Source organism: Gallus gallus, chromosome 9, assembly GCF_016699485.2.
Source record: "Gallus gallus isolate bGalGal1 chromosome 9, bGalGal1.mat.broiler.GRCg7b, whole genome shotgun sequence".
NCBI classification, from domain to species: Eukaryota; Metazoa; Chordata; class Aves; order Galliformes; family Phasianidae; genus Gallus; species Gallus gallus.
In genome coordinates, this window is record NC_052540.1 from 19,293,106 (window position 1) to 19,318,022 (window position 24,917).

General features: G+C 49.1%; 1 protein-coding gene and 1 long non-coding RNA gene across 8 annotated transcripts in view; one reads left to right on the forward strand and one right to left on the reverse strand.

Moving 5' to 3' along the window:
* Nucleotides 1–24,917, forward strand: part of TNIK (TRAF2 and NCK interacting kinase) — a 133,869-nt gene that overhangs the window by 20,519 nt on the left and 88,433 nt on the right. For all 7 annotated transcript variants that reach the window (XM_025153737.3, XM_015291719.4, XM_025153739.3 and 4 more), the window contains exon 2: nucleotides 2,189–2,254. In XM_025153737.3, coding sequence (XP_025009505.1) covers nucleotides 2,189–2,254 — 66 coding nt within the window. The remainder of the gene's footprint in view (nucleotides 1–2,188; nucleotides 2,255–24,917) is intronic.
* LOC107054123 lies at nucleotides 275–4,465 on the reverse strand. Its single transcript, XR_001468109.4, has 2 exons — nucleotides 4,284–4,465; nucleotides 275–952 (listed from the first exon to the last, which is right to left on the reverse strand). It is a non-coding gene; the product is annotated as an uncharacterized LOC107054123 (long non-coding RNA).

Here is a 24,917-nt window from a genome sequence, read left to right on the forward strand (position 1 = left end):
GCTTTGCAGTGCCCAAAGCACAGCCCTATCTGCTGCTGGTTTGGCCCCTGCCTCCCTGCTCTCATCCTTTGTTCTGGAGCCGAGGAGGGGGAAGGAGGACCTGTCTGCTGCTGTATGTCTCTTAGCAGAGCCTGGTGGTGCTGCGATAATGCAGACCGTTTTCTGCATGATGCTCATGTAAAGCTGGACATTGTTCCCGGGTTTATCTTAAATGCTGGTTCTTTTCCCCAGTTTTCAAAAGCACAACCTCATCCAATTTCTCTAAACAGATAAATCAATTGTATGTTTTTCCTTTTATTTGTTTTATACACAGTTTAAGCAACAACAAAAGCAATAGTCCATGTGAAGCCATGGAAGCAGGCTTGTGGCAGTGTGCAGGGGTGGTCCTGCAGCCCCTCGCAGGGTAGGAGCGCAGAGCCTGGGGCTGCTGCCAGCACCAGCGTGGTATCTGCAGCGCGGGCTATATTTGGTCTGGGATTACTCCTGCCTGGCCTGGATTGGTCCCCAGCCAGGGCTCTGTGCTCTGTTTCTTTCCCTTGCTGAGCTAAAAGCCCCCATTCAGCGTGCTGTCCCGTTTTCCTCCGTCTGCACTCATCAGCTGGGGCTCTGCAGGAGTGACCGGGTCCCCCAGGTCCCAGGGACAGTGCCCAGCAGCCATTGAGATGCAAAGCTCATCCTCCTGTTCAGTGGAAAGAAGGATTTCTCCCTGCCCCATCCTCTGCAGTGTGTATTCTTGGAAGGCTCTTAGCAACACGCTGCTGCTGGGCACTGTTTGGAGCAGAGCTGTCCCTCTGAGAGCCCATTGCTTGGGAAAAAGCCACGCCAAGGAGGGACTGCATTGCTGGGAGGAGCGAGCACGCTCTCCTCTGCGTTCCCGACGTGTTGCTAGGGCTGTGCTGAAATTCTGCCTCTTCCTGCAGCAGAAATGCTGCTCGTTACCTTGGCAATGCCCCTGCAAAAACACAAGGAATAAGCGAGGTGGGAGGATGGCCGCGACGTGTGTGCCTTCACCTGAGTCCTGGGGTCTGCAGCCACGCGGCGAGCGGACGCAGATGGACCTGGGGCTGCCCCATGGCTCGCATCTGTATGCGGCATGAATGAGGGCTGACCCACAGATAGGGGTACTTCTGGGTCTGGGGAGCTGTGGAAGGAGGCTGGAAAACATAACATGGAAAATGGGTTTCTTTATCAGAACTGGCCAGCTGCTTCCCTGGATGTGCTTCTCCAAGTCTCCCAATGATCTGCCCTAGGCGCAGCTTTCTTCTCTCTTAATCTCCTAGTGAATATTCAAAAATAGATATACTTGTAACACTTGAAAAGCCTCTTTCAGAGTTGTTTCAGCACTGCAGAGAATAACCCTAAGGAAAGAAACTCAAAAAATAAACAGCAGCTGCTGTCATTTCCCCTCCCGCCTCCTTTCTCACCCAGTTTGTTAAAACTTAGTGCACTATTGCTTCCCTTTCCCATCTGTTTTTGGGGGGAGCTGCACTCGGTCAGCTCCAGGTGATGGATAGCACTTTTGGGCTCCAGCTGGACCACTTCTGTTGGGTTTTCCCCATACTGCTCTGTTTGCCCAGGCTGTGCTTGGGAGCTATGGGTGTTCAGCCCTGCAAATTGGGGAGCTGGGCGTATGGGAAGAGGTGTGCAAAAGCGCGGTTTGGTGTTCCTGAAACTGTGCAGGTGGGGGAAAGGTGGATTAATTTACTGGTGCTGTTGTTGCATGCTGAACCTTGCTTGTCAGCTGCTCACAAAGACCCGGTGTTTGACTTCTGGAGCCATAAGTCATTCGGAGTTGATCCAGGCTTTGTGATGAGTGAGATCTCTATTTCCATGATCCGGTGTTGTGATGGAGGGCTTTCCTCCGCTGTCACCCAGGGAGGGCTTTGAATAGCTGGTCTTCCTTCTCCTGTGGTAGAGCTGGTAATCTACCAAGGTTCCCATGGCCAACCCCAACCCTCATGCTCCTTCCTCCTCAGACACAGCGTGGTGCAGGGATGGCTCGGACACACGGGGTGGATTAACAACACCCTGCTCCGTGTTACTGCAATGCTGCTAATCCCTGTGTTGTCGGAAAAGCTTAAACCACTCAAAACATTCGTCAGAAAAACGTTGATCTCTTTGTAGAGTGCTTATTTTTGAGGAAGTCAAAGTACGCCTTATTAAATGGTCTTTCTTCCTTTTCTCCTAGGATCCTGCGGGAATCTTTGAGCTGGTGGAGCTTGTTGGCAATGGCACATACGGGCAGGTGTATAAGGTAAGACTACACTGATGTCTGAAGTGGGCTCTGTTGGCCATGTGTTGAACATGGAGCATCCCAGTGCATCAGGCTGGTGAGGTTCCACCACATTCAGGCCTAACTAGAAGCCCTGCTGGACTGGCTTTTTGGTTGTGCTCAAGTACCGTGCATCGCGTGGAGCTCCTGTTAGTTCTGAAACTGCTGCTAAAAAGAAAAAAATGTTTTTTTTTTTTCCCTCTCCCCCCAATTGATTATGTGATGAGAGGAGGTGAGGAGTCTCTTCTGAAGAGCTGTATTATGGCCACAGGGGCCTGCCAAAGGGCCTGCTGCAGCCTGCAGCTCTGCCTGTCCTGTGGGGCTAGCACTCAGGTGAGTTGCAGCCCAACCTGCTGCTCAGAAGGCTTGCTTTAAAACCTCTGCAGATGTCAGCAAACGGTGCTCCAAATGGGAGTATGAAGGAGAACAGGATTATGAACCCATGCATGAGCTTCTTTCCAAAAGTGTTTGAAGTGTCCATCTTTTTCTGAAGTACGTGGCCTGCCCCAGCACCTTCTAGCTTGAAGGATTTCCAGAATTTGTCATCTTGATGGTATTCTGTTGTAGATGATTTTTGTGAGATTAGGAAGGGTTGAATCATTTCTCAGTCTGGGTTTACCTACGCTTAATGTATGGTGTAAGGCAGTTTCACGCCACTTTTGCATGGTGGAATTTGCTGAGTGTTTTGGGTCTGCTGGCAGACAGTAACTCCATGGGCTCCATTTTCTAAAGGTTTCTGTATGTGTGGGCATTGATCTGTGTACGTGTGCATGTGTGTTCACACAGAGATCCCATTTGCCTGCCGTGCCCATGTTCCCTTTTGACAATAGGAACGAATACGTTCAAGTACTCTCACTGGGTCAGTGTGAAAGCGCTTGCCTGTCGTGCAGTGAGAGACAGTGAGCTGTCCCTAATGAAGAGAAGAAGAGAAGGGTGCTTAGAAAGCTACCTGTCAGGAGATGTTTGTTCTGAATCCTGGTTTCCCCATCCTCCCACCGCCGCAGGCCAATTCCATCAATTCCACGACAGAAGAATTGAAGCGAACCGAGGATGAACTGAAACTTCTGCAGTTGAAAACGGGTGAATTTCTCAAACTGGAATAAGTTTAAAACCGAACCAAACAGAACTTCCCTCCAAACCCCTTCTTATCAAGGTTACATTACAGGAGCCTTCCCCCCGGCGTTGTGCTGCGCTTGTTTTTCTCTGGGAGGACGGCGGTGTCTGCGTTCCCATTGTTCTCACTGCAGGAGTTGGTCTCGGAGCTGTTTTTCTTTTCAGCCTCTCAAATAATGGCAGAGGGTGACCTAATTTTAACTCGGGCGTATTTCTAACAATCGGTGGAAACTATGCACCTCTAACGGCCTTCTGAAAGCGCCGTGTTTTTGTGGAAAGCTGAAAAGGGAAATAAACCCTCTGATGCTGTGCTCTTTGCACGGCTCCACTGCGCGTGCTTCCTGTTGCAGTACTTGACTTTTTCCAGTGTGCCTCTGTGAGATGTTAAAGTGGGGGAAGAACCGTCCACAGCTGTAGGACTTGGGGAGGGAATGTATTCTGAACACTTTGGTGTTTCTTTTTCTCCTTGCGTACGAAGCAAATCCTCCCTTCTGCTGTCTTTAACTGGCCGGAGCAATCGGGTTGTGCTCGGTGTGATCCACTCGCTGGTGGTGCCAGACAGGATGGTGATGGGGAGGGGGAAAGCTGCTGTCCAAACCCAGTTAATAAGTATTGAGGTATGAATTCAAGCTAAGGCTGAGCTCAGAGTTCCCTGAAATTGAAGTCTTGGAGTAATATCCGCTTTATAAACAAAAGGAGACTTTGATATAAAGCACACATAACTGTTTATGGTGTCCCACCCTAAAGCCTAGCACAGAAATAAGATCTCTGCGATTCTTTTCCTCCAGATACCACCGCTGTATTTATCTCTTAAAGCAAAACAAATGGAACAGCTTTTGAGACACTTAGACCTTCTGGCTCCCTTGTAAAAAAACAACACTTCTGAGGTCACGCTTACCTGGGAGTTGTATCTGCTGTAACCAGATGCTGTCAATGGACGATTGTTTCACGGCCATTTTAAACCCTTCTCAGTCAGATCTGGGGTTTTCCCACCTCTCTGTAGATGTGTGTTTGCCTCTGATCACGTTACAGATGTGGAAAAAGCAGCTCACTGCGGTACTCGCTGCGCCCTGCAGTCCCTCTGCTGTGAGGAGAGCAGCTCTGCGCTGGGGGCAGCAGCGAGGTGTTGGCTCCAGGCAGCGACAGCACCTTGCAGGGTTGTGCTTGTGGTGGAGGTGTCCTCAGCCGGTCTACCTGCCCGGGAGCCAGAGCCCAGCTCTGGGCAGCACGGCATGGAAACCTCCTGTTTGCATTGATAAAATGTGTGGCTATAGCCTTCTGATGGCGGAGTGATAGCTCAGGTCCTGAGAAATGACTCTTAGGAGAGCAGCAAGAGCAGCTGGGGAGCAGCAGCTCAAGAGGCTGCTCTGAAGAACTGCGTTTTGTTTGCTTTGTTTCCTTCCTCTGCTCCACCAGTCCTTCTGTGCAGGGTGGCCGTGATTTTGGAGGGAGGTGAGGAAAGCAGGGTACTTCTCATTGCAGCAGCTTTCCCACCAGCCTGGCCCAGGAGTGCCACAGGAGAGACTTCAGAGCCACGAGTGTTTCACAACTTCTGATTTGCTGTAGGTCCCATACACGGTCATGCTGAAGCATCTTTTTTCCCATGGACCACGTGAGGCAGGCACAGTGCACCAGACTACTAATCTCTCAGACTATTAATTAATTGGAGTCGTTGCCTCTAGAATATCCGGGATGGTAATTCCGTATGGTGCCTGTTGATGGATGGCTTCCAACTGTCACATCCCATGGGCAGCTTAGAGGTCAATGCTAGTAAAGCTGTTTGGAGTCCCCAATGTTTGATGCATGGGAGAGGCTGCAGGGCCCTCAGGCTGGACCATGAGGCGGTCATTATGGTGCCATCAGGTTGCCAAGCACAATCTTTGTAATTTCAAGCAGGCTTTCCTTTGCTCGGGACTGCGAGGGAAGAGAGAGAGAGGGAAAACATTCTTTGCTCGCTGCTTGACAACCCCTTGTGAGTAGTTTCGTTTTTGTTGTGTGGAGAGACGGTGCTGGTTTCTCTCCCTGATTGAACTGGAAGCTTTGCTTTATTTTCTAGTAAGCTTGCATCTAATGGCCCAGACTGTGGGCTGTGTTTGTTACGAGGCCGAGAGCTCCAGCTCAAGGTATGGTTGCACTATGGGATTTTTGTGCTAGGTTTTTTTTTGTTAATGTTTAGAGAAGTGGCCAGCAGGAATAGTGCACGTTGGACATGGGGAATGAAGCCATTGCCTCGCTGTTTTTTAGCATGCAGATGGTGACTGGAAGCAAAATGGTAGACAGAAGTTGCTGAAAGTTTTTGATAAGGCTTTAGAGTATTATGAGAGAAGGCTTCTTTTATTGCAGGGTGTTATTATTACCATCTATCTCCACTTTGCATTAGATAGCAAACAAAAAGTCCTTAAATACAGTGCATACTTAGACTGCCTGAGTAAAACACATTGTCAGGGCTGCAACTGCTAACCCCAGTGAGCATGCAGACAAAACCAGGGTACTCAGATGCACTGTCCAGGTTGCTCAAAACCAGGGGAAAATAGTGCTTAATGTGCTCTGAATATGTTACCAGTGAAGCTGTCCCCTCCATTGTTTTAGGCACTTGTTTTGGTGGCTCTGGGATGCAGTGGGGGTGGGAGGCTGGGAGCAAACTGCTGGAGTAAACCCATGCACAGCGTAGTGGGTGGTGAAGCGGTGGCACAGCTCGCACAGAGAGGTGGTGGATGCCCCATCCCAGAGGACATTCAAGGTCAGGCTGAATAGGGCTCTGAGCACCTGATGGAGCTGTGATGTCCTCATTCATTGCAGAGGGGTTGGTGACCCCGTGGCCTTTGAAGATCCCTGGCAGCTCACATGGTTCTATTATGCTATGATTCTGTGATTGCTTGGCTGATGCAAGTCTTCTCAATACTAAAAGAAATTGGAAAGTAGGTCAGGTGGTAACCATCAGCATTCTCATCTCACATAGTTTCCCAGCGTTGAGCAGGGAGATAAATGATGCCAAGATTACATGCTTGCGTGCTGCTTCCCCACCCCAGCAGGACAGCGCTCAGCAGTACTGCTGGCTTTGAGACTCTGCTCTCATTTATAGCGTTAGCAAAGCTTAATCTTACAAAGTGCAAGATTCAGTGCTATGGGTCGACTCCATAACCACACAGTAACTATTGATTGGTTAATTAGCTGGTAAATGCCACATAATCGCTACGCCATTACACAGCATCGTTCTGCGCTCCAGCTTAGGCACGGGGGACGTGTGTGCTGCTGGTCCTTGTGTGTATTCCTCCTCTGTCACAGGAGTGGTGTTGGGACACTGTGGGCTGCCACTGGGTGAAGGGGGTGACACTGTTTTTCCCCTTGCTCTCCACTACGCTGTGTTCTGTACGTCTGGGATGGGGCATATATGGGGAAAAATGATGAGGAAATATAGTGGTTGGCAGCCCTGCCTGTGGCAGGGGTTTGGAATTTAGATAGTCTTTGGGGTCCCTGCCAACCCAAGCCATTCTGTGGTTCTATGAAATGTACCCCAAGGTCTTCTGTTGGGGCTTCGTGTTTGTTACCCAGCTCATGTCTGCCCGAAGTCAGTACCGGTTCACCTGGAGGCGAACTCCCAGGAGGTGAAGATGTTGGGGAGCATGGGAATGAGAAAGCAAATGAAGAATGGGAAATTCCAGCAGCCATCTGTGGCTGTCTCCCTCCTGGTGATGGCATCCCTGAGTCTGCAGAATGAACCCGGATGATGTAGTTCTGCCGTCCCTGCTGCTGTTCACCTGCTTCCTTAGCACCCAGCACCTTGGCCTGTGTCCTGCTGCTGGATGGGTAGCAGGTGGATAAGCTAAAGATAGGGAAAGATTTCTTTCTTTGTTTTATGTTTTTCTTCAAGGGGAGGTATGAGAGAATAACTCCTGCGCAGGCTTGTGCCGTGTTCAGCCTGCCCATGGTCTGGCTCAGCCCTGGTGGGAACAGAGACTCTGCAGGTTCCCAGGTCATTATTAGCAGCTCAAATAATTAGCTGGAGTCGAGAATGACATTAATTGTTTTTAATAATTGGTTGTTTTATTGTCTCTCTTTCTGAAAGACTGATGGTCAATAGTTTGATAATTAATCACTGTTGCTTTTAGCCCAGTGGAAGAAGTTACCATGCTGCACAAAATTATTATTTCCCGCAGATTGTTGCTGTAAAGAATTAATCTTAGCTGTGTACACACAGCCGTTGTAGCTGAAGGCTGACTGCTGTGCCTTGCTAGAGGCCCTGCTGCCTGCAGGCTGCCTGCTGCTGCCCCGACCCATCTCAGTGCCTGTCCCGCAGTCACTATCTCTGACCTGTGGCAGCCAGCCCTTGCATTTGGAGGGGCATCTTAAGCCTTCTTGCTGGTTTATGAAACGGACTGAGCGTTCCTGGAGCCAGATGTGTTCTTCAAGTGCCATATCCATGGCTGTGGGTCTTTTCCAATTCCCAGTTTCTTCTTCAGAGGTCACGTTTGCTGCATGGCACAGCAGGCTGCAGGTGTCACCTCATGCACGTACACGCATGTATCCACCCCGCGGTGTGGTCTGATGGATGCTGCAGGCTGAGGCCCTCTGCTTGGCTCATTCCCCTGTGTTCTGGATAATACAAGTCCAAGCGTGGGGTGGGTGTGAGGGATGCTGCCCCACAAGGTACTCCTGGGTCCTCAAGGTCACGCGAGGGCTGTGTGAATGTGAGTGGATTTCTAAGACTTACAAGCTGCTTTATAATCCTTGCGTATTAGCAGGCCGGCATTACGCACTAAGCCATTGCTTCCGCCAGGCCGGCTCCCTGCACCGCGCACTGCTCTGCCCAGCAGGGTTTGTGCTTCTTGCGGGGCTGCTGGTTTGCAGGCTTGTTCTGTGTGTTTGCATTGCTTCTCAGTGGGATGTGGCAGGGCTGGGCTGCTGTGCTGCTGTACCACAGTGCGCACCGGCTTTATCAGAGCGAGAACTGGAGGCCTCAGCTTATCAGATTGCTTGTGATGTTAGCTTATCTCTAGAGGAGAAGATCCTTCCCTTGCTGACTCAAATGCTGCGTGTGCTTGTGTGTCTCTGACATGTGGACTTGTTGCGTTGGGTTCATGAGGAATTCTGAACTGGAAAATGATGTTTCGTGTCAAAAAATTTAAAAAAAAATAAAAAAAATAAAAAAAAATGAGAAGAGCTTTGTTACCAGAGCAACTGGCACACGGTGTGCTGCCTGCTTCTCTGAACGCACTGAGCACCCTCAGCCCGCCCTCCCCCCAAGAAGCCAGCCTACACACACCTACGTGCCAATATGTCACACTCACTTCTCTGCCTGCTGAATAATGCAAGGGAAAGGTGCCTTTTACATTTCAGCCCTACGGATTACAAAAGGCGATTAAAAAATGTTCCCGAATTAATTTCTCCTCTCTCTTTTAATCTCGATTCCCTCGCCCCCTCTGCAGCCTGCAGCAGGAAGGGCAGCTGGGGGGCTGGAGCTGCCCTGTGGCTCTGCAGGGACGCCTGGGCACGCTGCTCGCGTTGCTGCGTGCTCTGCTTCTGCAAACACTGCGCAGTCTTGCAAGACAAAATATCTGCAGTGGCACAGGGGGAAGACAGCTGCCTTTGGAGATGCTAAACAAAGCCAACAGCATGCTGCAGAGGGCAGGGCTGTGGTGGTCGGTATGGCAGCACTGTTTGGGGGGGGTGCAGCGGGAGGGAGAGCCCTCTGCTTGCCCTGTTGGGATTAAAGGGATGCGGGCACCGCTCTGCAAAGCTCCCAGACAACCCGTTTCCAGTACCACCTTCTGTCCCTCAAGAACTGCTGGTCTAGGAGCTCAGGCCTGTTGTTGGGTCTTCTGTGGAGCAGCCCAGTTCACTGGTCAGCAGTAATGCCCCGGTATCCACAGGGCACCTGATGGTGGGCCAGTACTGGTAGGTGTATGATCTGTTTGGTGCAGATGGAGCTTCCCAAAAGCAGAATATAGATGCCTTCTCATGCTTGGGGTCTTGCATTTCCCTCCTGTTCAGGAGGGGTGGCTTCCTGTCCTGCAGCTTTTGGTGCTCTGTTGGCCGTAATGCAGGATGTTGTAACAGCACGGCCATGGCCAGTGAGTGAGGTTTGTTTGCTGCACGGCTCGGGTGCATTGCTAAAGAATGTCCTGTTAGAATAAGTTGATCTGATGCCCTATAGGGAGGTGAATGGGGAGAGTCTTGCTGCAAGCAGAGGCTGGTGCATGCTGGTTTGTTATTGTTGTTGACTTGTTTATAACATGTAATGAGTATCAGATTGGTGTTGGTGTCGGGAGTCAGTGGGTTGAACCCAGCTCTGGAGCTGCCACATGCAGCTAAAAGGGCAGTGGAGGACTTTTTGGAAAGCTTAGAGAAGGGCACATGGGGAGCAGAATGCGAGCGTTGGTTCATGCTGCATGTCTGAGGCTTTCGTGGTTGCTGGAGTGCTCATCTCCAGACATGTTTCTTGCCTGTCATTTTTTGCATCTTTTCAAATTTGGATGCAGCCTGTCTTGCAGCTGACTCTGAGGGCCTGAAGAAAAGCAATGCCAAAGGGCATCCAGCTGGAGCTCAGCATCTTCTCCTTCGCTGCAGCAAGAAGCGTGGCTCTCAACATCCCCAGCCTATTCTTAGGTTTACCTGGGAAGCCCTTTACGCGGATTACTTAAAGATGGCAAGTGCCAAGCAAACAAAGCTTTCTCCCAAATGCTGTGTTACTGCTTTTTTTTTTCCCCTCCCCTCCTCTCACATAAGAATGGCAGCTTGGTGCTATCTGTTTTTCACTGTTTAGGTCATTTTCCTTCTCTCCGCTGGTGCAGGCAGCATTGCACATCCCAGCCGAGAGCTACGCTTGGGCAAAGGTTTGGTCTAGAAAGGATGGGATTGCACGATGTTCCTGTCTTTTTATGTACAGAATACAGACCTCCCACTGTCTCACTGTACTGGAATGACTTTGCTCTTAAGGAGTGAGTGTTGGGTACGTTACTTTCTCATGCATTGCTTTAGTTTTCTGAGCAGAAGTCGCGTGAAGTGCAAGATGCATCCATTGGAGTCAGCTGTGACCACAGGTTTGCATCAGGAGGATGAATTGAGGTGCTCAGTTAGACCTGGTGAGCGTTCTCTTAGAGTGGATTTCCACTTGTGTGTGGTGTTTGGAAGGAAGGGCTGCAGGAGCCTCCTGGGTTGCTGAGTTCACATCAGTTGTGTGGTTGAGAGATTTCATGGCTGAGCAGCATTGGCTCCGGCTCGGCCTCCACAGTGCTCTCATCCTACAATAAGCCTCAGGCCTTTCCTTGGCAGGTGGAAGTGCCTGTGCTGACGCAGGGCCTGACAGAAGTTGTCCAGCCTTCCCTGCCCTGGTGGAGCCTCTCTGATGCAGCCAGGGTGGGTGTGAAGCTGTGCCCCCCAGGTGGATGGTGTGATCCTTGTGTTCCCTTCCTCACCCTCTGCAGCAGCTCCTGCTGTTTCATTGAGTGCTTGCAGACCGTGCGGGCGAGTTTGCAACATGAATAGCCTTCTGCAGATTATTTTTTTTTAATCCACTTTAAGACTGAATCTGAGAGCAAGCATTACTTGAAGTGACCTCTGTGTGCGGGGGCAGAGAGGGCAGGGAGCTAATCCAGCACAGTATGTTCGGAAACAGGAACTGCGGAGGGGGGAGAGCTGCATGAAGGATAAAAACTGGATTTTGGATTGCCACGGTTAATTTTGCAGAGGTGCCCACAGTCCCAGTCTGGAAGCTGAGCTGGCTTTGTTGGCTCTCCACGGGTGCCTTATCTGGACCAGCCCTGTTAGTGCAGCACAATGGAGGCGATGCTTTGCCCCCACTGCAGGGAGCGGGCAGTGCCACACACCACTCCTTCTCCATCACGTTTCAGTGGATGTTTTTGTGCAGGATGGGGATTTTTTTTTTTTAACTAAGTCTAGCTGTTGAATTCCAAATAAACGAGTAGTGTTAGCTCGTTACGGTTCTTCTATTCCCTTGAGAAATAGTTATTAACAGGGTCAGTGTGAGGAAGCATAATTTATGTTTGTCTGCATGGCATCTAGATCAAATCAGAGCAGGCTTTGTGCTGTGAAACTGCTACATTAAAAGAAAACAATAATAACAACAACAAAAAAAACTCGCAGATGCTTCCTTATTAGCCAAAAGGTGTGATTCTCTTGTTACAGGTTAGTACTGAGTTTTCCTTGAAACAACTGTGGTGCAGTTGGAGTGTGAGCTCCAGAGTGGTTCCTCCATCTGGACAAGGAATTGAGGCCATCTTCAGGGATCTTCAAGGGGATGGGATGGTGCAGAGGTGACCTGCAGTGACAGAGTACAGGGGACATGCTGGGGAGACACCATCGCCTGTCCTGCCAGGACCTGTGGGCTTAGCACTGTGTTGGCAGGGGTGAGATGTTCTGGCAGGCACTTAATCCCCCGTTTATGCTTTTTTGGTGCTTTGCATCCCGGTTTGAAAAGATGGCAAGTCTTTCAGCTGATAAGTCTTTATGCTAATACTTTCCTTGGTGTTGCAATTTGTCCCTGAGCAAAACCATTAGTTGGGAATATGATGCCTCATTAAGTACCTAACTTGAGCATTCAGAAGTCTCCGGCCGACCTCCTTCCTCGCAGCCTGGTAGATAAAAACCTCTGTAGTTCGAAGCTGTTACGGGCAACATGAAAGGCTGGAAATACATCTTTGTTTTATGGAAGGAGAAATTTGCATGGAGGCAGCAATTTGTGTTTAATACAAATCGCACATGCAGCTGGACTTGCTGTTAGTCTCTGTTCATTAGAGCAGTAGTTGTTACAGCCGAAGCGGGCAGTGCTGCTGGTGCTGGGTGGAAGTGCCTTCATGTTGCTGGGCTTTGGGGATCTTCTCTTCTGCACTTTAATTCAGCAGATCCAGGATTGAGGCCAAAGCCTTTCTTCTGTACATAACTAGTAGAAAGACAGCCAGTTCAGCAGAATGTCTGTGAATAGCCTTTTCCAGATGAATTGTGCATCTGAATGCCGATAAGGCTAACTCAAGGGGTAGTTTGCAAAAGAAAATTGAAATCTTGCGTTAGAAGAGCAAGCATCTGAAATGGAACACAGCATTGCAGCCCTGGGCTTTTAAAGAAGCATTTTTTATTGTAGTCACGGAACTGCCTCAGAATGAAGAAAACCGAAGTCGTGAGCCGTGGTGCAGAAGTGCCTCATCCAGCCCTACCAGTTGCACAGTAACTTGAAGCCCTGCAGCAGCCATTCAGCGAGCACATCCCTCAAAAGTCATCTGAGAACTGTGGTTGTTTTAATTGACAAAGCACAGCGTATGTTGGGATAGAGAAGCTGTTGCACTTGGGTGTGCTCAGAAGCTTTTCAAGCGTGATGAGCTGCTCTGCCAGGCTGTAGTGGGATGGAGGTGGCCTTGGTGATGTTGCAGCAGTAAGCTCATCCACAGAGTTAACCAGCAGCTGTGTTTGGATCCAAGGTCTTGTCTGTCCTTGCAAAGCCAGCACTGCCAGGGCATGTTGTTCCTTCACGCTGGCTGCCGTGCATCTCCTTGGGCGTTAAATGGATTTCCATGCGCGCTGTTACGCTTGCATGCCAGATTGTGCAGGGCATGGGAGTTTTAGATTACAGATTTTGGCTTGCAGGAATGCACTGGGGGTCCGGGGAGAGGCTTTCTCTCAAGTGATGTGTTTCTCATCAGGCAAGTTGTCTTTGGCTGGCTTGGTTTTTGTGAGCTGTTTGCATAGGGCTTTGCTGTAGGCTGCACCTCACTCACTTGTTTGCCAGGTTAACATGCCCTATGTACCCAAATTGCAGCCTAAAAAGGCTAACGTGAGGTTTTCTGTTGGGGTCTTTTTGTTGTTTTTGCATCTGTCTATAGCTGAAATCTGGCATAGCCAAGGAATTTGTTGTCTCTTTGAGTGCCTCCACGCTTCGAGTGCTGGTCTTTGTTTTCCTATTGGTGACCATCCACAACCCATTTCAGAAGGCACTTGAAAAGAAATAAGCTAATTATATCATTTAATAAAAGACGTGAGAGTAGCAATTTAGGGAACGGCGGTGCGGTGTGGAGAAGCTGGGTCTGAAGAATGTGATTTGTGTTGCATGGGAGATATTAATCACATCAGCTCCCGGGAGACAGGTCTGCCAGGAGGGCGGTTGTGTTGGATGCGCTGCTCATACTGAAATGAGGCTGTGTACAGCAACCAGTAGAAGCAGAAGAAGAGACTTCTAACCAAAGGGATCGATAACTTGAAAGCATTTACATTGAAAATTAGAAAAATGAAAGCAGTTACAGGCAGGGAGAGTGTATTAATAAAGAAAAAGAAGCATTTGTTACCACTGGTGTGAAATGAGGTAATTTAAGAGAAGTGCTCTCGGTGCCTTTTGTCACAGATGATGCCCTTTGTTAGATTCCCAAGCAAAATGGAGCTTGCGACTTTCAGGGTTCTGAGATGATCAAAATACCGTGGGGCAGTCTGATCATATAATACTTCACTGGAATGAGGTCATCAATAACTTCTGCCTGGGTGTGATTTACACAGTTGTCAGTGTCTGAATTGCCGTAATATGTCTCTGCCTGAGAAGAAATGCTGCATTTGGAGGAAAAAAAAACCCAAAGCAGCAGCTCACTGGGTAGCTGGCTCTCTGCTAATAATGGATACAGAAGAGTGATGACTTGTGATCCATTCAAATAGAAACGCTCAGTGTCTAGAACTAGAGGCATGGAAGCTGTTACAAGGTCAAGCGGTGTCCTTTAAGGAGAAATACCTGGTGAATATTGTCAGCTGCAGATAGCACATCTGCAACATCGTGGAAAGGACATCTGAAATTAAGATTAAAGGTGCTTGTGCTCATACGGAGAGGGGGAAAAAGAAGATAGAGGCAAAGTCGGGAGAAAGAGGATTAGCTTTTGGTAGGTGACAGATGATAACTCTTGCAAGGAAGAGATCTAAGCAGCAAAGTGCTCAGTGACCTGGGGAATTATTAGAGGTTTCTGTAGTTGCTTCCAACTACAGATTTTGAACAACTCTAAATTGTTTGGTTTTGAACCTCTCTCTCCATCCCATGCATCTGTACATGTACACTGTCTTCTGCTGCTTGATAATACAGGCCAAGAATCCAAAGACCAGAGGCCTTGGTCATCCACGCTCACAAAGTTTGCTCTAATTTTAGACGCCCCAGTTTAAATGGAGGCAGAGAAGGGACCTGACCTTCAGCAGTGCTGCCAGGCACCTTCGTTGGCTGGCATGCCCTGCAGGTCAGGGTGCTGGGAGCTTCTGCAAGTGAGGACCTCACGTCTCAGTAGATGTTTGCAAGTATCTGCTGCAGTGATGGGGCAGAAGGCTTTGCTGGAGATCCTGCAGTGAGTTTGTGAGAGAAACTGGATCTCTTTGCTCTTGACTATGAGCCAGAAATAGCAGTTCTTAATACTACGAAGAGGGAGATGCTGGATGTGTTGTCAATCCCACCATGCTGAGGATGTTTGTGAAAATACATTTTGGCTGCAGTCTCTCCAAAGAGAAGGACCTGACCCTTTATTGCCATGACAAAGGCTTCAAATGTGAGACACCTGGCTTCCTATTTCCAGCTTGGAGTGATCCCAAAGGAAAATACCTCCCTTGATGCAGGGCAGGGAAGGCCCATGTGCACGTAAGGTCCTTTGGACCTGGTGTCTCTCTTCTGCCTAGGGAAATCACCACAACCAAAGCAAACCTGTGGTTTTCCATTCAGATCAGACTATTCATTGCAAATCTTTCTTGCAAAAACTTCCAAGAAGTCTGGGGTTTATTCCATAGTGCGAGACAAATAATTTTGCAAATCTCAGATGTTTGGGGCAGCTGCCAGTGGTGTCCTGGGGTTGCCCGTGTGTGTTTCTTCTGCAGCAAGACACATGCTGACACTGGGTTTTTATCAGGTCTGTAGGTACCTGGGCAGCTGGAGACCTCACTGGTGCATGGAACGTAGCTGACCTTTCATTTTGCTAGCAGAAAATGAAGATTAACCTTGAGATCAGCAGACTACAGTTAAGATAGGGTAAAAATAGACTCAGAAGCTGGAAGGGAGGAATATTGCATTTTAAATTTAAAGATCACGTATGAGGTACCGATGTACCAGGCCTGATCCTGAGCTCGTGGAGGCTTTACCTGCATAAGGATATACAGACCATACAGTGACCTTCCAGGTATGCATCCATCTCCGTCCTCTGATCTGCCCAAACTAGTTTTATCAAAGGAGCACGGTGGTTATTTTTAATCTAAAGCAAGCATCAGAAAAGTAAGCTACTATGGTTTCCAGGGTTCTGCTGCATTTTTTTTTCTGGATTCCTTGGCTCTTGCTTATTAATGAAGCGTTTGTTCTGTTTGCTTAAAACCCTCCCAGCTGCTAGCATATGCGCTATGCAAATCATTTTTGGTCCGGTGAAATACTGTTTTTCTAGGAAGGGGAATAACTGAAATTGGTAGAGGAAAATGAGTAACGTTAACCCTCTGTAGGCCGTTCCCTCATTAATTGTTTTGGCCGTCGGGCTCTCGCGGTGGAATTGCGTGCTTTGCTGTCGTTAGCAGGCTGGAGGAGCCTGACAGCAATTTGGGACCTCTGCTTGAATAGTCACGCACCCCAAGTGCTTACTTTGGGTGGCCGTGGCCCAGAAAACTGCCAACATCCTAATTAACACACTTTTTCAATGGACAATATTAATGTTCATACTATTATACTGTAAAATGAGTAATTTGAATAGACAGAATGTCTTGCACTCTCTTGATCTCTTGTGGATTAACCTACAAAAGGCCATTGGCACTCAATTCTTTCAGGCCTTAATGGGTATGAAGGCTTCTAATGAAGTCGTGCGAAGCAGAGGTACTCAAAAATGGGTAGAAATGTAACGCGTTTGATAGGAATGTTGATATTTTGCTAGAGCAGCTACTGGGATGTGAAGGAAAATGTTTGTAATAGATGAGCACCTCAGAATGATGGAGGAGGAAGGCAGCTCTCTGGGGTGACTGGTCCCACAGCATCCATCTAAATGATGTCAGCCGAGCTGCAGTAATGGAGAGGTCCCCCAGCTGAGCCAGGGTTTAGAGGAGAGCGATGCTGAAAGGGAGAAAGCAGATATATGTTTGACTGGAAAACAAAGGGCTTGGAAGGCCAGTCATGTTTTATTGATGCCCACCATTAGGGGCTACCGCAAGATGTAGTGCCGATTCTAGCAGAAGAAATGGAAGTGCAGCAACTACTGCAAAGGGAAACAGATTCCCCAGGAGGAGAAAGCGGAGGCACCGCTGAAGTAGAAAACAATGTATGTAACAAATAGACTGAGGGAGGTGAGGATTGGAGGCTGTGCTCAAGTAAGCACCTACTAATTTGCTGATGGATCCAGATTACTGTATTTACCTGAGATATGTGCCCAACAGAGGCATGAACCATCCTTTAACCAACACCACCATCCCATCTCTCCTAAGATCCAATCGACCTTGAGTCCTTAGGGAAGGAGGAATTGGCTTCAGGGTAAATATCGAGGAGAAGCAGCTGCTGGGGAAAAAAAGAAGACACAGCACATGTGCAGCTCAGCATTCAGTATTGAGCAGGCCTGGCCCTCCCAGCCTCTGGCTGTGCAGAGCAAGCTTCCCAATGGCTCCTCTGAAGAACCTCTGTGGGTGCAAACAGTAGTGCAAAGGGGAGAGGCCCATCGGGTAGCAGCGAGTCTGGCTGTGGTCCCTTCAAGGTTTGGGATGCTACACGTCAGCCTGCCTTCAGCAGCAGAGGAGAGGATGGAGAGGCCTACCTGAGTGCTAACAAATGATATTGTGTCTCAAAAATGCTCTGCTAGGGCTCAGCAGGGGAATGAGACCATGTTTAACAGGACCAAGGGGATCCTTGGAAGGAGTGATCGAAGCTGAGCGAGCTGACAGCTGCAGACATGAGTAACATGGGCCTGGGTAGTTCTGGTAGCGTCCCACTGCCCATGTATTGCTGTGGTCTGGCACTGGGTGTGACTGCTGGCCGTGCTGTGTGTTGGCATTGCAGATGTGGTGGTGCAAAACTCTGGAGTGTGGACCTGCTTTTATCTGTAAATACTGAGTCTGTGGTACTGCAAGAAAAAGACCATCAGGTGCTGCCATCCATCCTGTGTGTGTTTTCCCATAGATAGCAGCCACTGTGGGGGCATTTAGTCTTGCCTTCTCCCTGAGCTTGATTTAATAATATATATATGTAATAATTAAGATGAAATGTCAAGAAAAAGAATGTTTTAAACCTATGCCAGAGGTTATGGCACAGAGGAACCCACCAGCGAGGTTTGAGACATCAGGCTGCCTTTGCCCAGGAGATAATGGAAAAATTAGAGGCTTTTAGAGCCTGGGTCAGCGTCTGAATCAAACACTAAAATCCTGCTTCGTTACTGCAGCTCTGAGGGAGCGAGTGAGCCCCCTGAAAGGAGTTTCTGTCAGCAAATGAGTGCAAAGTAACATGGCTTTGTGGTGTCCTGGGGCTGCAGCCCAGGTGGCCGTAGGGCAGCATCCCCACCAGCCTTGGCTTTCGCTCTCCATGCCTTTGGGCAGAAAGTATTTTGGCTTAAGCCGTACCGCAGGGCTTGAGGTGGGAGGCAGGAGAGCAGGGCAGTGCTGGCCCAGCGCTGTGACTCACCGGCTGCTCCTCTCCTGGTGCGCAGTGCTGCAGTATCACTGCTCTTTGGTCATTACTGCCTCGGGCTCCAGGCTCAAGCTGATCAGTTCCCCTGGAAATTTATTTTGCCCCCCTTTACAAGAAAGACATTTTCTGCAAGATGCTTTGCTTTGGTGCTGGAGGAAGAAAAAAAAACTCTTCTAATCCCAGACGTTCAATATGATGGTTTCCTGATAGAAAGAACTTCTTTTTTTGAACATATATATACATATATGTATTTTCGCCTTTTTATTTTTGGGGTTTTTTTTTGAAGGGGGCATGCCATGGGATGTGTGTATGCTTGCAGTCATGCTCTTGGAGATGTGCACTGTCCTTTGGTTTGCGTTGGAGGGCTTTGATCTGTTTGCTTTTAATGGGGTCTCTGTAGGGTGAGCTGCTCGTTACCCAGCCGACTGTTGGACCTTGACACGAGGACACTTAATGAGAGGTCTTCCAGGCACCCCTTTTTCAGCTGAATGTCTTTTCCTGCCTGTGCCGCGGCCCAAGGTCAGGCACTTGCGCTCAGTGAGGAATGCAGGAGCGCCCTTTGCAGAGCTGGCTGATGGGCAGCACGCGTGGAGGTAACAACACCCTGATCTGCCTGCCTCGGTGGGACTCAGGAGCGCAGAAATGAACTGCTTTATCCTCATTTCTGTTATTTCAGCAGATTCTTCTGACTCCCTCGGGGCCTGTAAGCAATCCATGCCCTGCTGCAGCACTGCTGTGGAGCTTGGGATGGGCCAGGCACTACAACATGGTGGGGGCTGCATTGCCTACAGCAGTTAACTTCCTTCGTCCCCACCCTCCTTCAGCACTGAGGCAGCTTTTGCATTCGTGCCTGTTTTCTTCCCGTGTTGCTGTGAGATTTGTGCCAATGGAGAATGCCTGGAGCAGAAATGTGTTTTCTTGTCCCTTGAAGCTGAAAGCCATAAAGAACAGAATGACTTTAATGAACAGACCTTGCAGAATCACCACCTTGAAGCTCTAGCTGCTCGTGTGAATCAAAACCTGCTGAAAGTAGGTCATATAGTAAAAATGAATTAGGTTTACTTCAGATTTTATTGACTCTGCTGGATTTTCATTCATAGAGGCTTATAGTCAGGAGCGTGTCTCGTCTTTTAACCCTCTGCTTGGGCAAAAAGGGCAAATTCTGTTCTTCATTCTCGCCCTTTTAGCCTGCATGATTGAGGTTGTCAGGGGTATGATGGATGCATTTCCCCTTTCCCCTGTTTATTCTCTTATTCTTCTGCATTAAAGAACTGGTTGAGCAATGACCACGTTCCCGTGGTGTGGGTACTCTCAGCCCAGCATGGCCAGGGGTGAGGATGAACGCCCTCCATCCCAGGACTGTAGATAGCTGTTACTGGGGCACACCTGGCTGGGTGCAGTCTGACTGCAGAACTTTGTGCCTCCAAGGTTTCAGATAAACTCTGTGCTGTGGTTTTCTCTCCCCTCCCTTTGGTAAACGCAAGCAAACACGGTTTTTGTTTTTGTTTTCCCTTCGAGCCTCAAACTCTTCCAACCCAAAGCAAATGCTACGACTGGGTGGTCGGTGGTAATGTGGCATTGGAGCAGAGCTGGGGGTAGCAGCTCGTGTCTGCCTGGGGTTTCTTGTCTTGTTTGCAAGTCCTTCCAATTCCATAGCAGCAGTGAGCGTAAAAACCAGGGTGCAGCTCTGTAGGTTTGTTTGACCATTTGGTTATAGCTTGCAGCAACTTCTTGCAGGATTAGTTGTGCGTAGAGAGGATGTCTTTCTGGTTCTAAAGAAAGAAAAGGAAGCCATAGGCTGTAGTGGAAGGTGGCTGTGCTGACAGGTGGCTGGGCTCGCTGCGGAGAAGCCGTGGGAGCTCAGAGCTTTGCTGCTGCTGCTTGGGGCTGTGTTCTCCTCCTGGTGTCAAATAGTCCCATCTCAGCTTTAGCAAGAAGCTGGGAGGAAGAGGATGGAGAGAAGGAAGAAGAGCTGTGGCAGTGGGCTCCCATGATGCAGTGTGTGCATGTGGTGTTCATTTAAAGCAAGTCTCTTAAGGGAGATGCGTAATAACACAGACCTGAGATTTTATCTTGTGTTTAGGATTTCTGACACAGCTAATGGCAGATCTGTAAGTGATAGCAGCCTCTCCAGTGATCGATGATTTTCTTTTTTTCCCTGCCTTCCTCTCTCGTTTGCCCGCTGTGGATGGTACATAACTTAACAGGGGGGAAAAAATCCCCACTGATAAATGAGGATTTGTTTTGCAACCTTCTCTTTGCAGCTACAGCTTACTGCTTTGATCTCCGCTGAAGACCTTTATCCAGCAGCAGAATATAAATCTTCTCTACCTATGGTTTCATAACATAAAGAAATATAGCCTGAAACTGACTGGGTAGGAAATGGGAGCCCATGCCAGTGCTCCTACGTGCAGCACAGTACCAGTAGCCTCTGTCCTTTTAATTACTGCTGGAGCAGCCTCATGTTACCAACATCACAGCTTGGAAGAAGTAAACTATTTTATCTTGGGTAGTACAGTGTGACCTACAGATGGAGGCCTGTAAGTAAACCAGTATTCTACTCGAGAAAAGACCTTCATTGACTATTGTGTGGGTAATAAATCTTTCATTTTCTCATAAGGAACAGAAATTACAGAAGCTTCAGCTGTGGTGGGTATCTACTGCAGACAATAAATGCCTGTCCTTCAGCACATCATCAGCATCTCGGTGATGGATGCTGGCGTGGACTGCAGCATCGAGACCATAAAAATACTGTTGGCAGTAGGACACGCTGGCAGCCCTTCCTTTAAGCCTCGGGAGTACAGGTTGGGATAGTGCTCTGCACATGCAGGAACACATCTTATTTGTCACACTTCCTTTTCTTGACAGTCCCGAGATGTTTTTGCTGTCGGGCTCCTGGTGACCAGCAGTGAGCTCCAAGGAGATAAGCTCCTGTCCTCAGCAGGTACGGAGCTGCCTCAGTGCTGGCAGCAAAGAGAGCTGACCCCTTCCATTGCTTCGCCAGCAAATCTGAGCAAACAAACCCAAGTGGATTGCTGGGAGCCGTAATCCCATTTCGTAGCATGGAGTTGGGCCGTTCTGACACACAGCACTGTGTGGGGTTTTTTTGGTTTTTTATGTTTAATCACTCTTATTCGTGCAGCTGCTGCTCACTCTGCGGAGCACTGGGAGGATCCTCTCTCCCAGGAGACAGTAGTTCTTCCATGGCATTGCTTGATGTTTCCAAAAACTGGCTTTGGGATTAGTTGCAGATAGACTGTTCTCAGACTTTCCCTCCTTGTCTCAATGCCTTTTGGCCCCAAATGAGCTTGGTGGCAATGGAGAGGCTTGGCCTTGAGAGGCTGTCGGAGGTGAAAGTGCTGTTTCTCAGAAGGCTCAGCTTGATCTGATTTCATTGTAGTCTTATTAATTACAGCAAGCCTTCAATTCACCCAGAAGTCAGAGCGAATCAGGGTCAGGGTATCGGGCTGTGTGTGCTGCCTGCTTTGGCTGCCAGGCCCTGACACAGGCTTTTTCCATGCAGCATTCGCATGCTTGAGACTTGAAACCATCTCAGTAAACATCTCAGGGATGTGTGTGCCTCTGTCAGTGCTACAGGAGGCTCCACCAGGTCCTGCCTGCGGTGTGAGGCTTTAAAAGGGCTGCAGTCAGGCAAGCAGATGCTGTGCTGTGACCCTGAGCCTTTCTCTCTCGTCCCCTCTCTTGCAGGCTGCTCTTAAATGGCTCTGCAGTGGGGATGCTGGAAAAGTGGTTTGAGGAGAACAGCAAAATAAGCAAACACCCAACTCTTGTCTTTAGTAGTAGCTGCATTTCTTTCTTCCCTTTGCTCTTTGTTTCTAGGCTTTTTATTATCTTTTTTTAAAATTATTATTACTTCTAATCCTTCCCTAAGTGGAATTGCCCTAGGTGCAAATTCTGGCTTTGTGGTGGTCTTATTTAGCAGCCCAATTCCCTGTTAAAACTTGTCCAAAAATTGCAGCGTTTCGCTTGCAGCATCCTTTGGCTGCCATGGAACGGTTCACATAAAAGTAGAAAACCCAGCTCTCTTCCTTAACTTCTTGCATAGGAAGCCATGCAGAATATGCAGGCATGGCAGGTATTGCTAAGATGTGGGCAGTGAGAGCAGCTCTCCATGCTCATATGGAGCCACACTGAATGCTCGCTGCATCCTCTGCTGTCAGCGCTGGCTTCTGGTGCTGCGTGTCCTCTCTCTGCTCGTCTTCTGGAGATGGAGCCCACGAGGCACCGTTGCAGCTGTTGGTTAAATCCCAGCCTGAGCTGCATTGTTCCCCACAAGTGAGTGGAAGTAACTTGCTGAGATGGGTCCCTGAATAATTTACTTTTGGAGGAGCTCTGGGAAGCAGCGAGGAGGGAAGTGGGGCGTTTCTCCTGCGCGGCAGCACATAGAAGAACATCTCCACTTCTTTTTTCAATGGTAAGAAGGAATTTTGCAGGCTGTCTTGATTTCCTCCAGTGACTGGTCTGGTCCGTTTCGTATTACTCAGTGTTTTTCTTCCTGTCTGGAGCAAAATCTTGCCTTGCCTTTGTGGCCAGTGACAGATGAGCTCCTGGCATTTCCCGAGATGATTCACTTCATGCCATGTTGTTGCATTTAGGATGGCTTTGGGCTATGCAGTGGTTTGGTGATTAACTGAGCATCTTTCTGAAGCAGCTTTCAGTAGAGAGCCCTCGTGACTTTGCTGCTGCTTGAGCGATTGAGATGCAGTCCTGAGAAGCCTTTGTTTGTGGAAAAGGGAGCTTTTGGGGTCTCCTTACTGCAGGGGTTACTCAGATAATGCCCAGTGGGCTGTAGCTGGAGAAAGCTCAGACACATGTGGTTAAATCCTGGGACTAAGACTCAAGGGCTGAACGTTCCTGCGGTGCCACGTGTTTTCAGCATGATCTGCTGGCCTTTCTGGGCTCCATGGGCTCTCTTGTAACGGCGGCCTAATGGGGATATTGCACGCTTCCTCCATTCCTCGTGTTGTGGATGCCAGGTCCCAGCCTGTCCCTATGGGAGCTGCCCTGTGGCCTGGCTGGGCTCTGGGCCCATCCTGGTGCCACGTGCCCTGATGCTGTGGGACAGCTGCACAGGCAGCCGCCCTGCAGAACAGCGCTGGGAGAGCTCAGAGACCTCGCTGTGAGGTTCAGTATGAGTTAGGTGGGGAGTCTGAGGTAACGAGGTTAACGAGCTGCCTGGAACTGCAGAGCGGACTAATTCGGAGTGGGGATTGCAGCTGGGGAGCTCCTGGCACACGTGTGTCACCAGCCCAGGCCCTAAGTGCACGCTGTGGGCTTCACTCTGTGAGATGCAGAGCCATGTGCCAGCACGGTGCTTCCAGGAGAGCCTTCCCTGCAGCACGGCTTTGCTGTAGAAGAGGCAGGACTGCCAGAAGCATCGTCCTCCTGCTTAAGTGTCACTCCTGCTCCTCTGGTTCCCTTCCACCTGTACCACGGGGCTGCCAGCTGTCTCTGCCCCATAGCTGGCAATGCTTGGAAGGCAAGCAAGGGCTTTGGTGTGCCAGGTCAGCTCCACTCAGCGTAGCGTGGAGGTTCATTGGTGCCACCTCAGTCAACAGTGGTTTTCACCCAGTCAGCCATGCTCTTGCTGCCCGCTTTGAGAGCAGCCAGGGATGGTATCTGAGAGCAGCACGGGTGTGAAGAGGTACAGACAGCAAACCCCTGGCTGTATTATTTGCACTTTTCTTGTCCTTGTTAATACCTTAATCCTGGGATTGAGGTTCAAACAAGAGCCTGCTGAAAGATTATTGGGTCCTTTTCCTCTTGTAAGCACATATGCACTAGCTGCTGTAGAAGTCAGGAAGCAAATCACTGTGATGAATCACCATTATTTTCTCACATTGGTAGAGGAGAATCCTGGAGTGTGTTCAGTTGTTTATTTGCAAGAAACAGATGGAAGGAAGGGACCACAAGTGGGATGGGTGTTCTTATATCACCCTGAAGGAGAAAGCAGTCCCTTCCTCACTATTTATGGTAGCAGAGGGGCCTGAGTGTACCTGTGTTACAACAGCAGATTGAAACGTTGTGAGCAGATGAGGCTGGCGAATGTAATCACTCCTATAACAGAGCACTGCAATTTGATAGCCCTTGTTTTTATTGCAAGTCTGACTTAGCAGCTAGTTGTGAGAGCGTGGTGGGACTTGCAGGAGGTGATGGTAGAGCCACCAGCAGTTCCACTGCTCTGCGCTGCGGTATCTGTGCGGCTCTTGCTGCCCATGGCTCTTCTGTGGCAGATGGAGCAGCTCAGGGAGGGGTTGTTGGACCTGGAGATAGCATGGGGTGAGAGCATCCATTGTAAGAGCCAGCGTCACAGTTGAGGAGAGCCTTCTTCCTGACAGAGGGGACTTGATGAGCCACTGTACCTTTGGAAGTACAGTCTTATTGGTGCTTGTTGCTTACTTGCAGACCAGCTAAAAATGAAGAGCAGCGTGCACTGCTTGTGACACTTGTGACGATGCAGTGATATCTTGGTGATGGTGTTGTACATAGGTGCTGTTGGAGCTGGGGATCAGTGTTATACAATCATAGAACCATTACGAGAAGAAAAGACCACAAGGATCATGAGTCCAACAGTCATCCTGGCTGCATTTGGCTTTTTGCAGCTCCTGGTCAAAGATACCAATCTCACACCGAGACAACTCAAAATAGAAGATAAAACTCTGTTGTGTATCCTTAAGGGAATGGTGTGAGAAGGGACTCGTGGCTCTGACAGCAGCAGAGCTCAATTCCAGCTGCCCGGAGCTGGGACGAGCCCTGCAGCACCCAGGTGGTTGTGCTCCAGGATGGGTCTGCATGGAGCAAATGGGTTCCATTGCAGGGGATTAAAGAAGTAGAACATAGGGCACTGTGGTTTGGTCAGTGAATTCAGCAGATGTGAGTAATGCCTGCTGAGCAGAGAAAGTGCTTTTT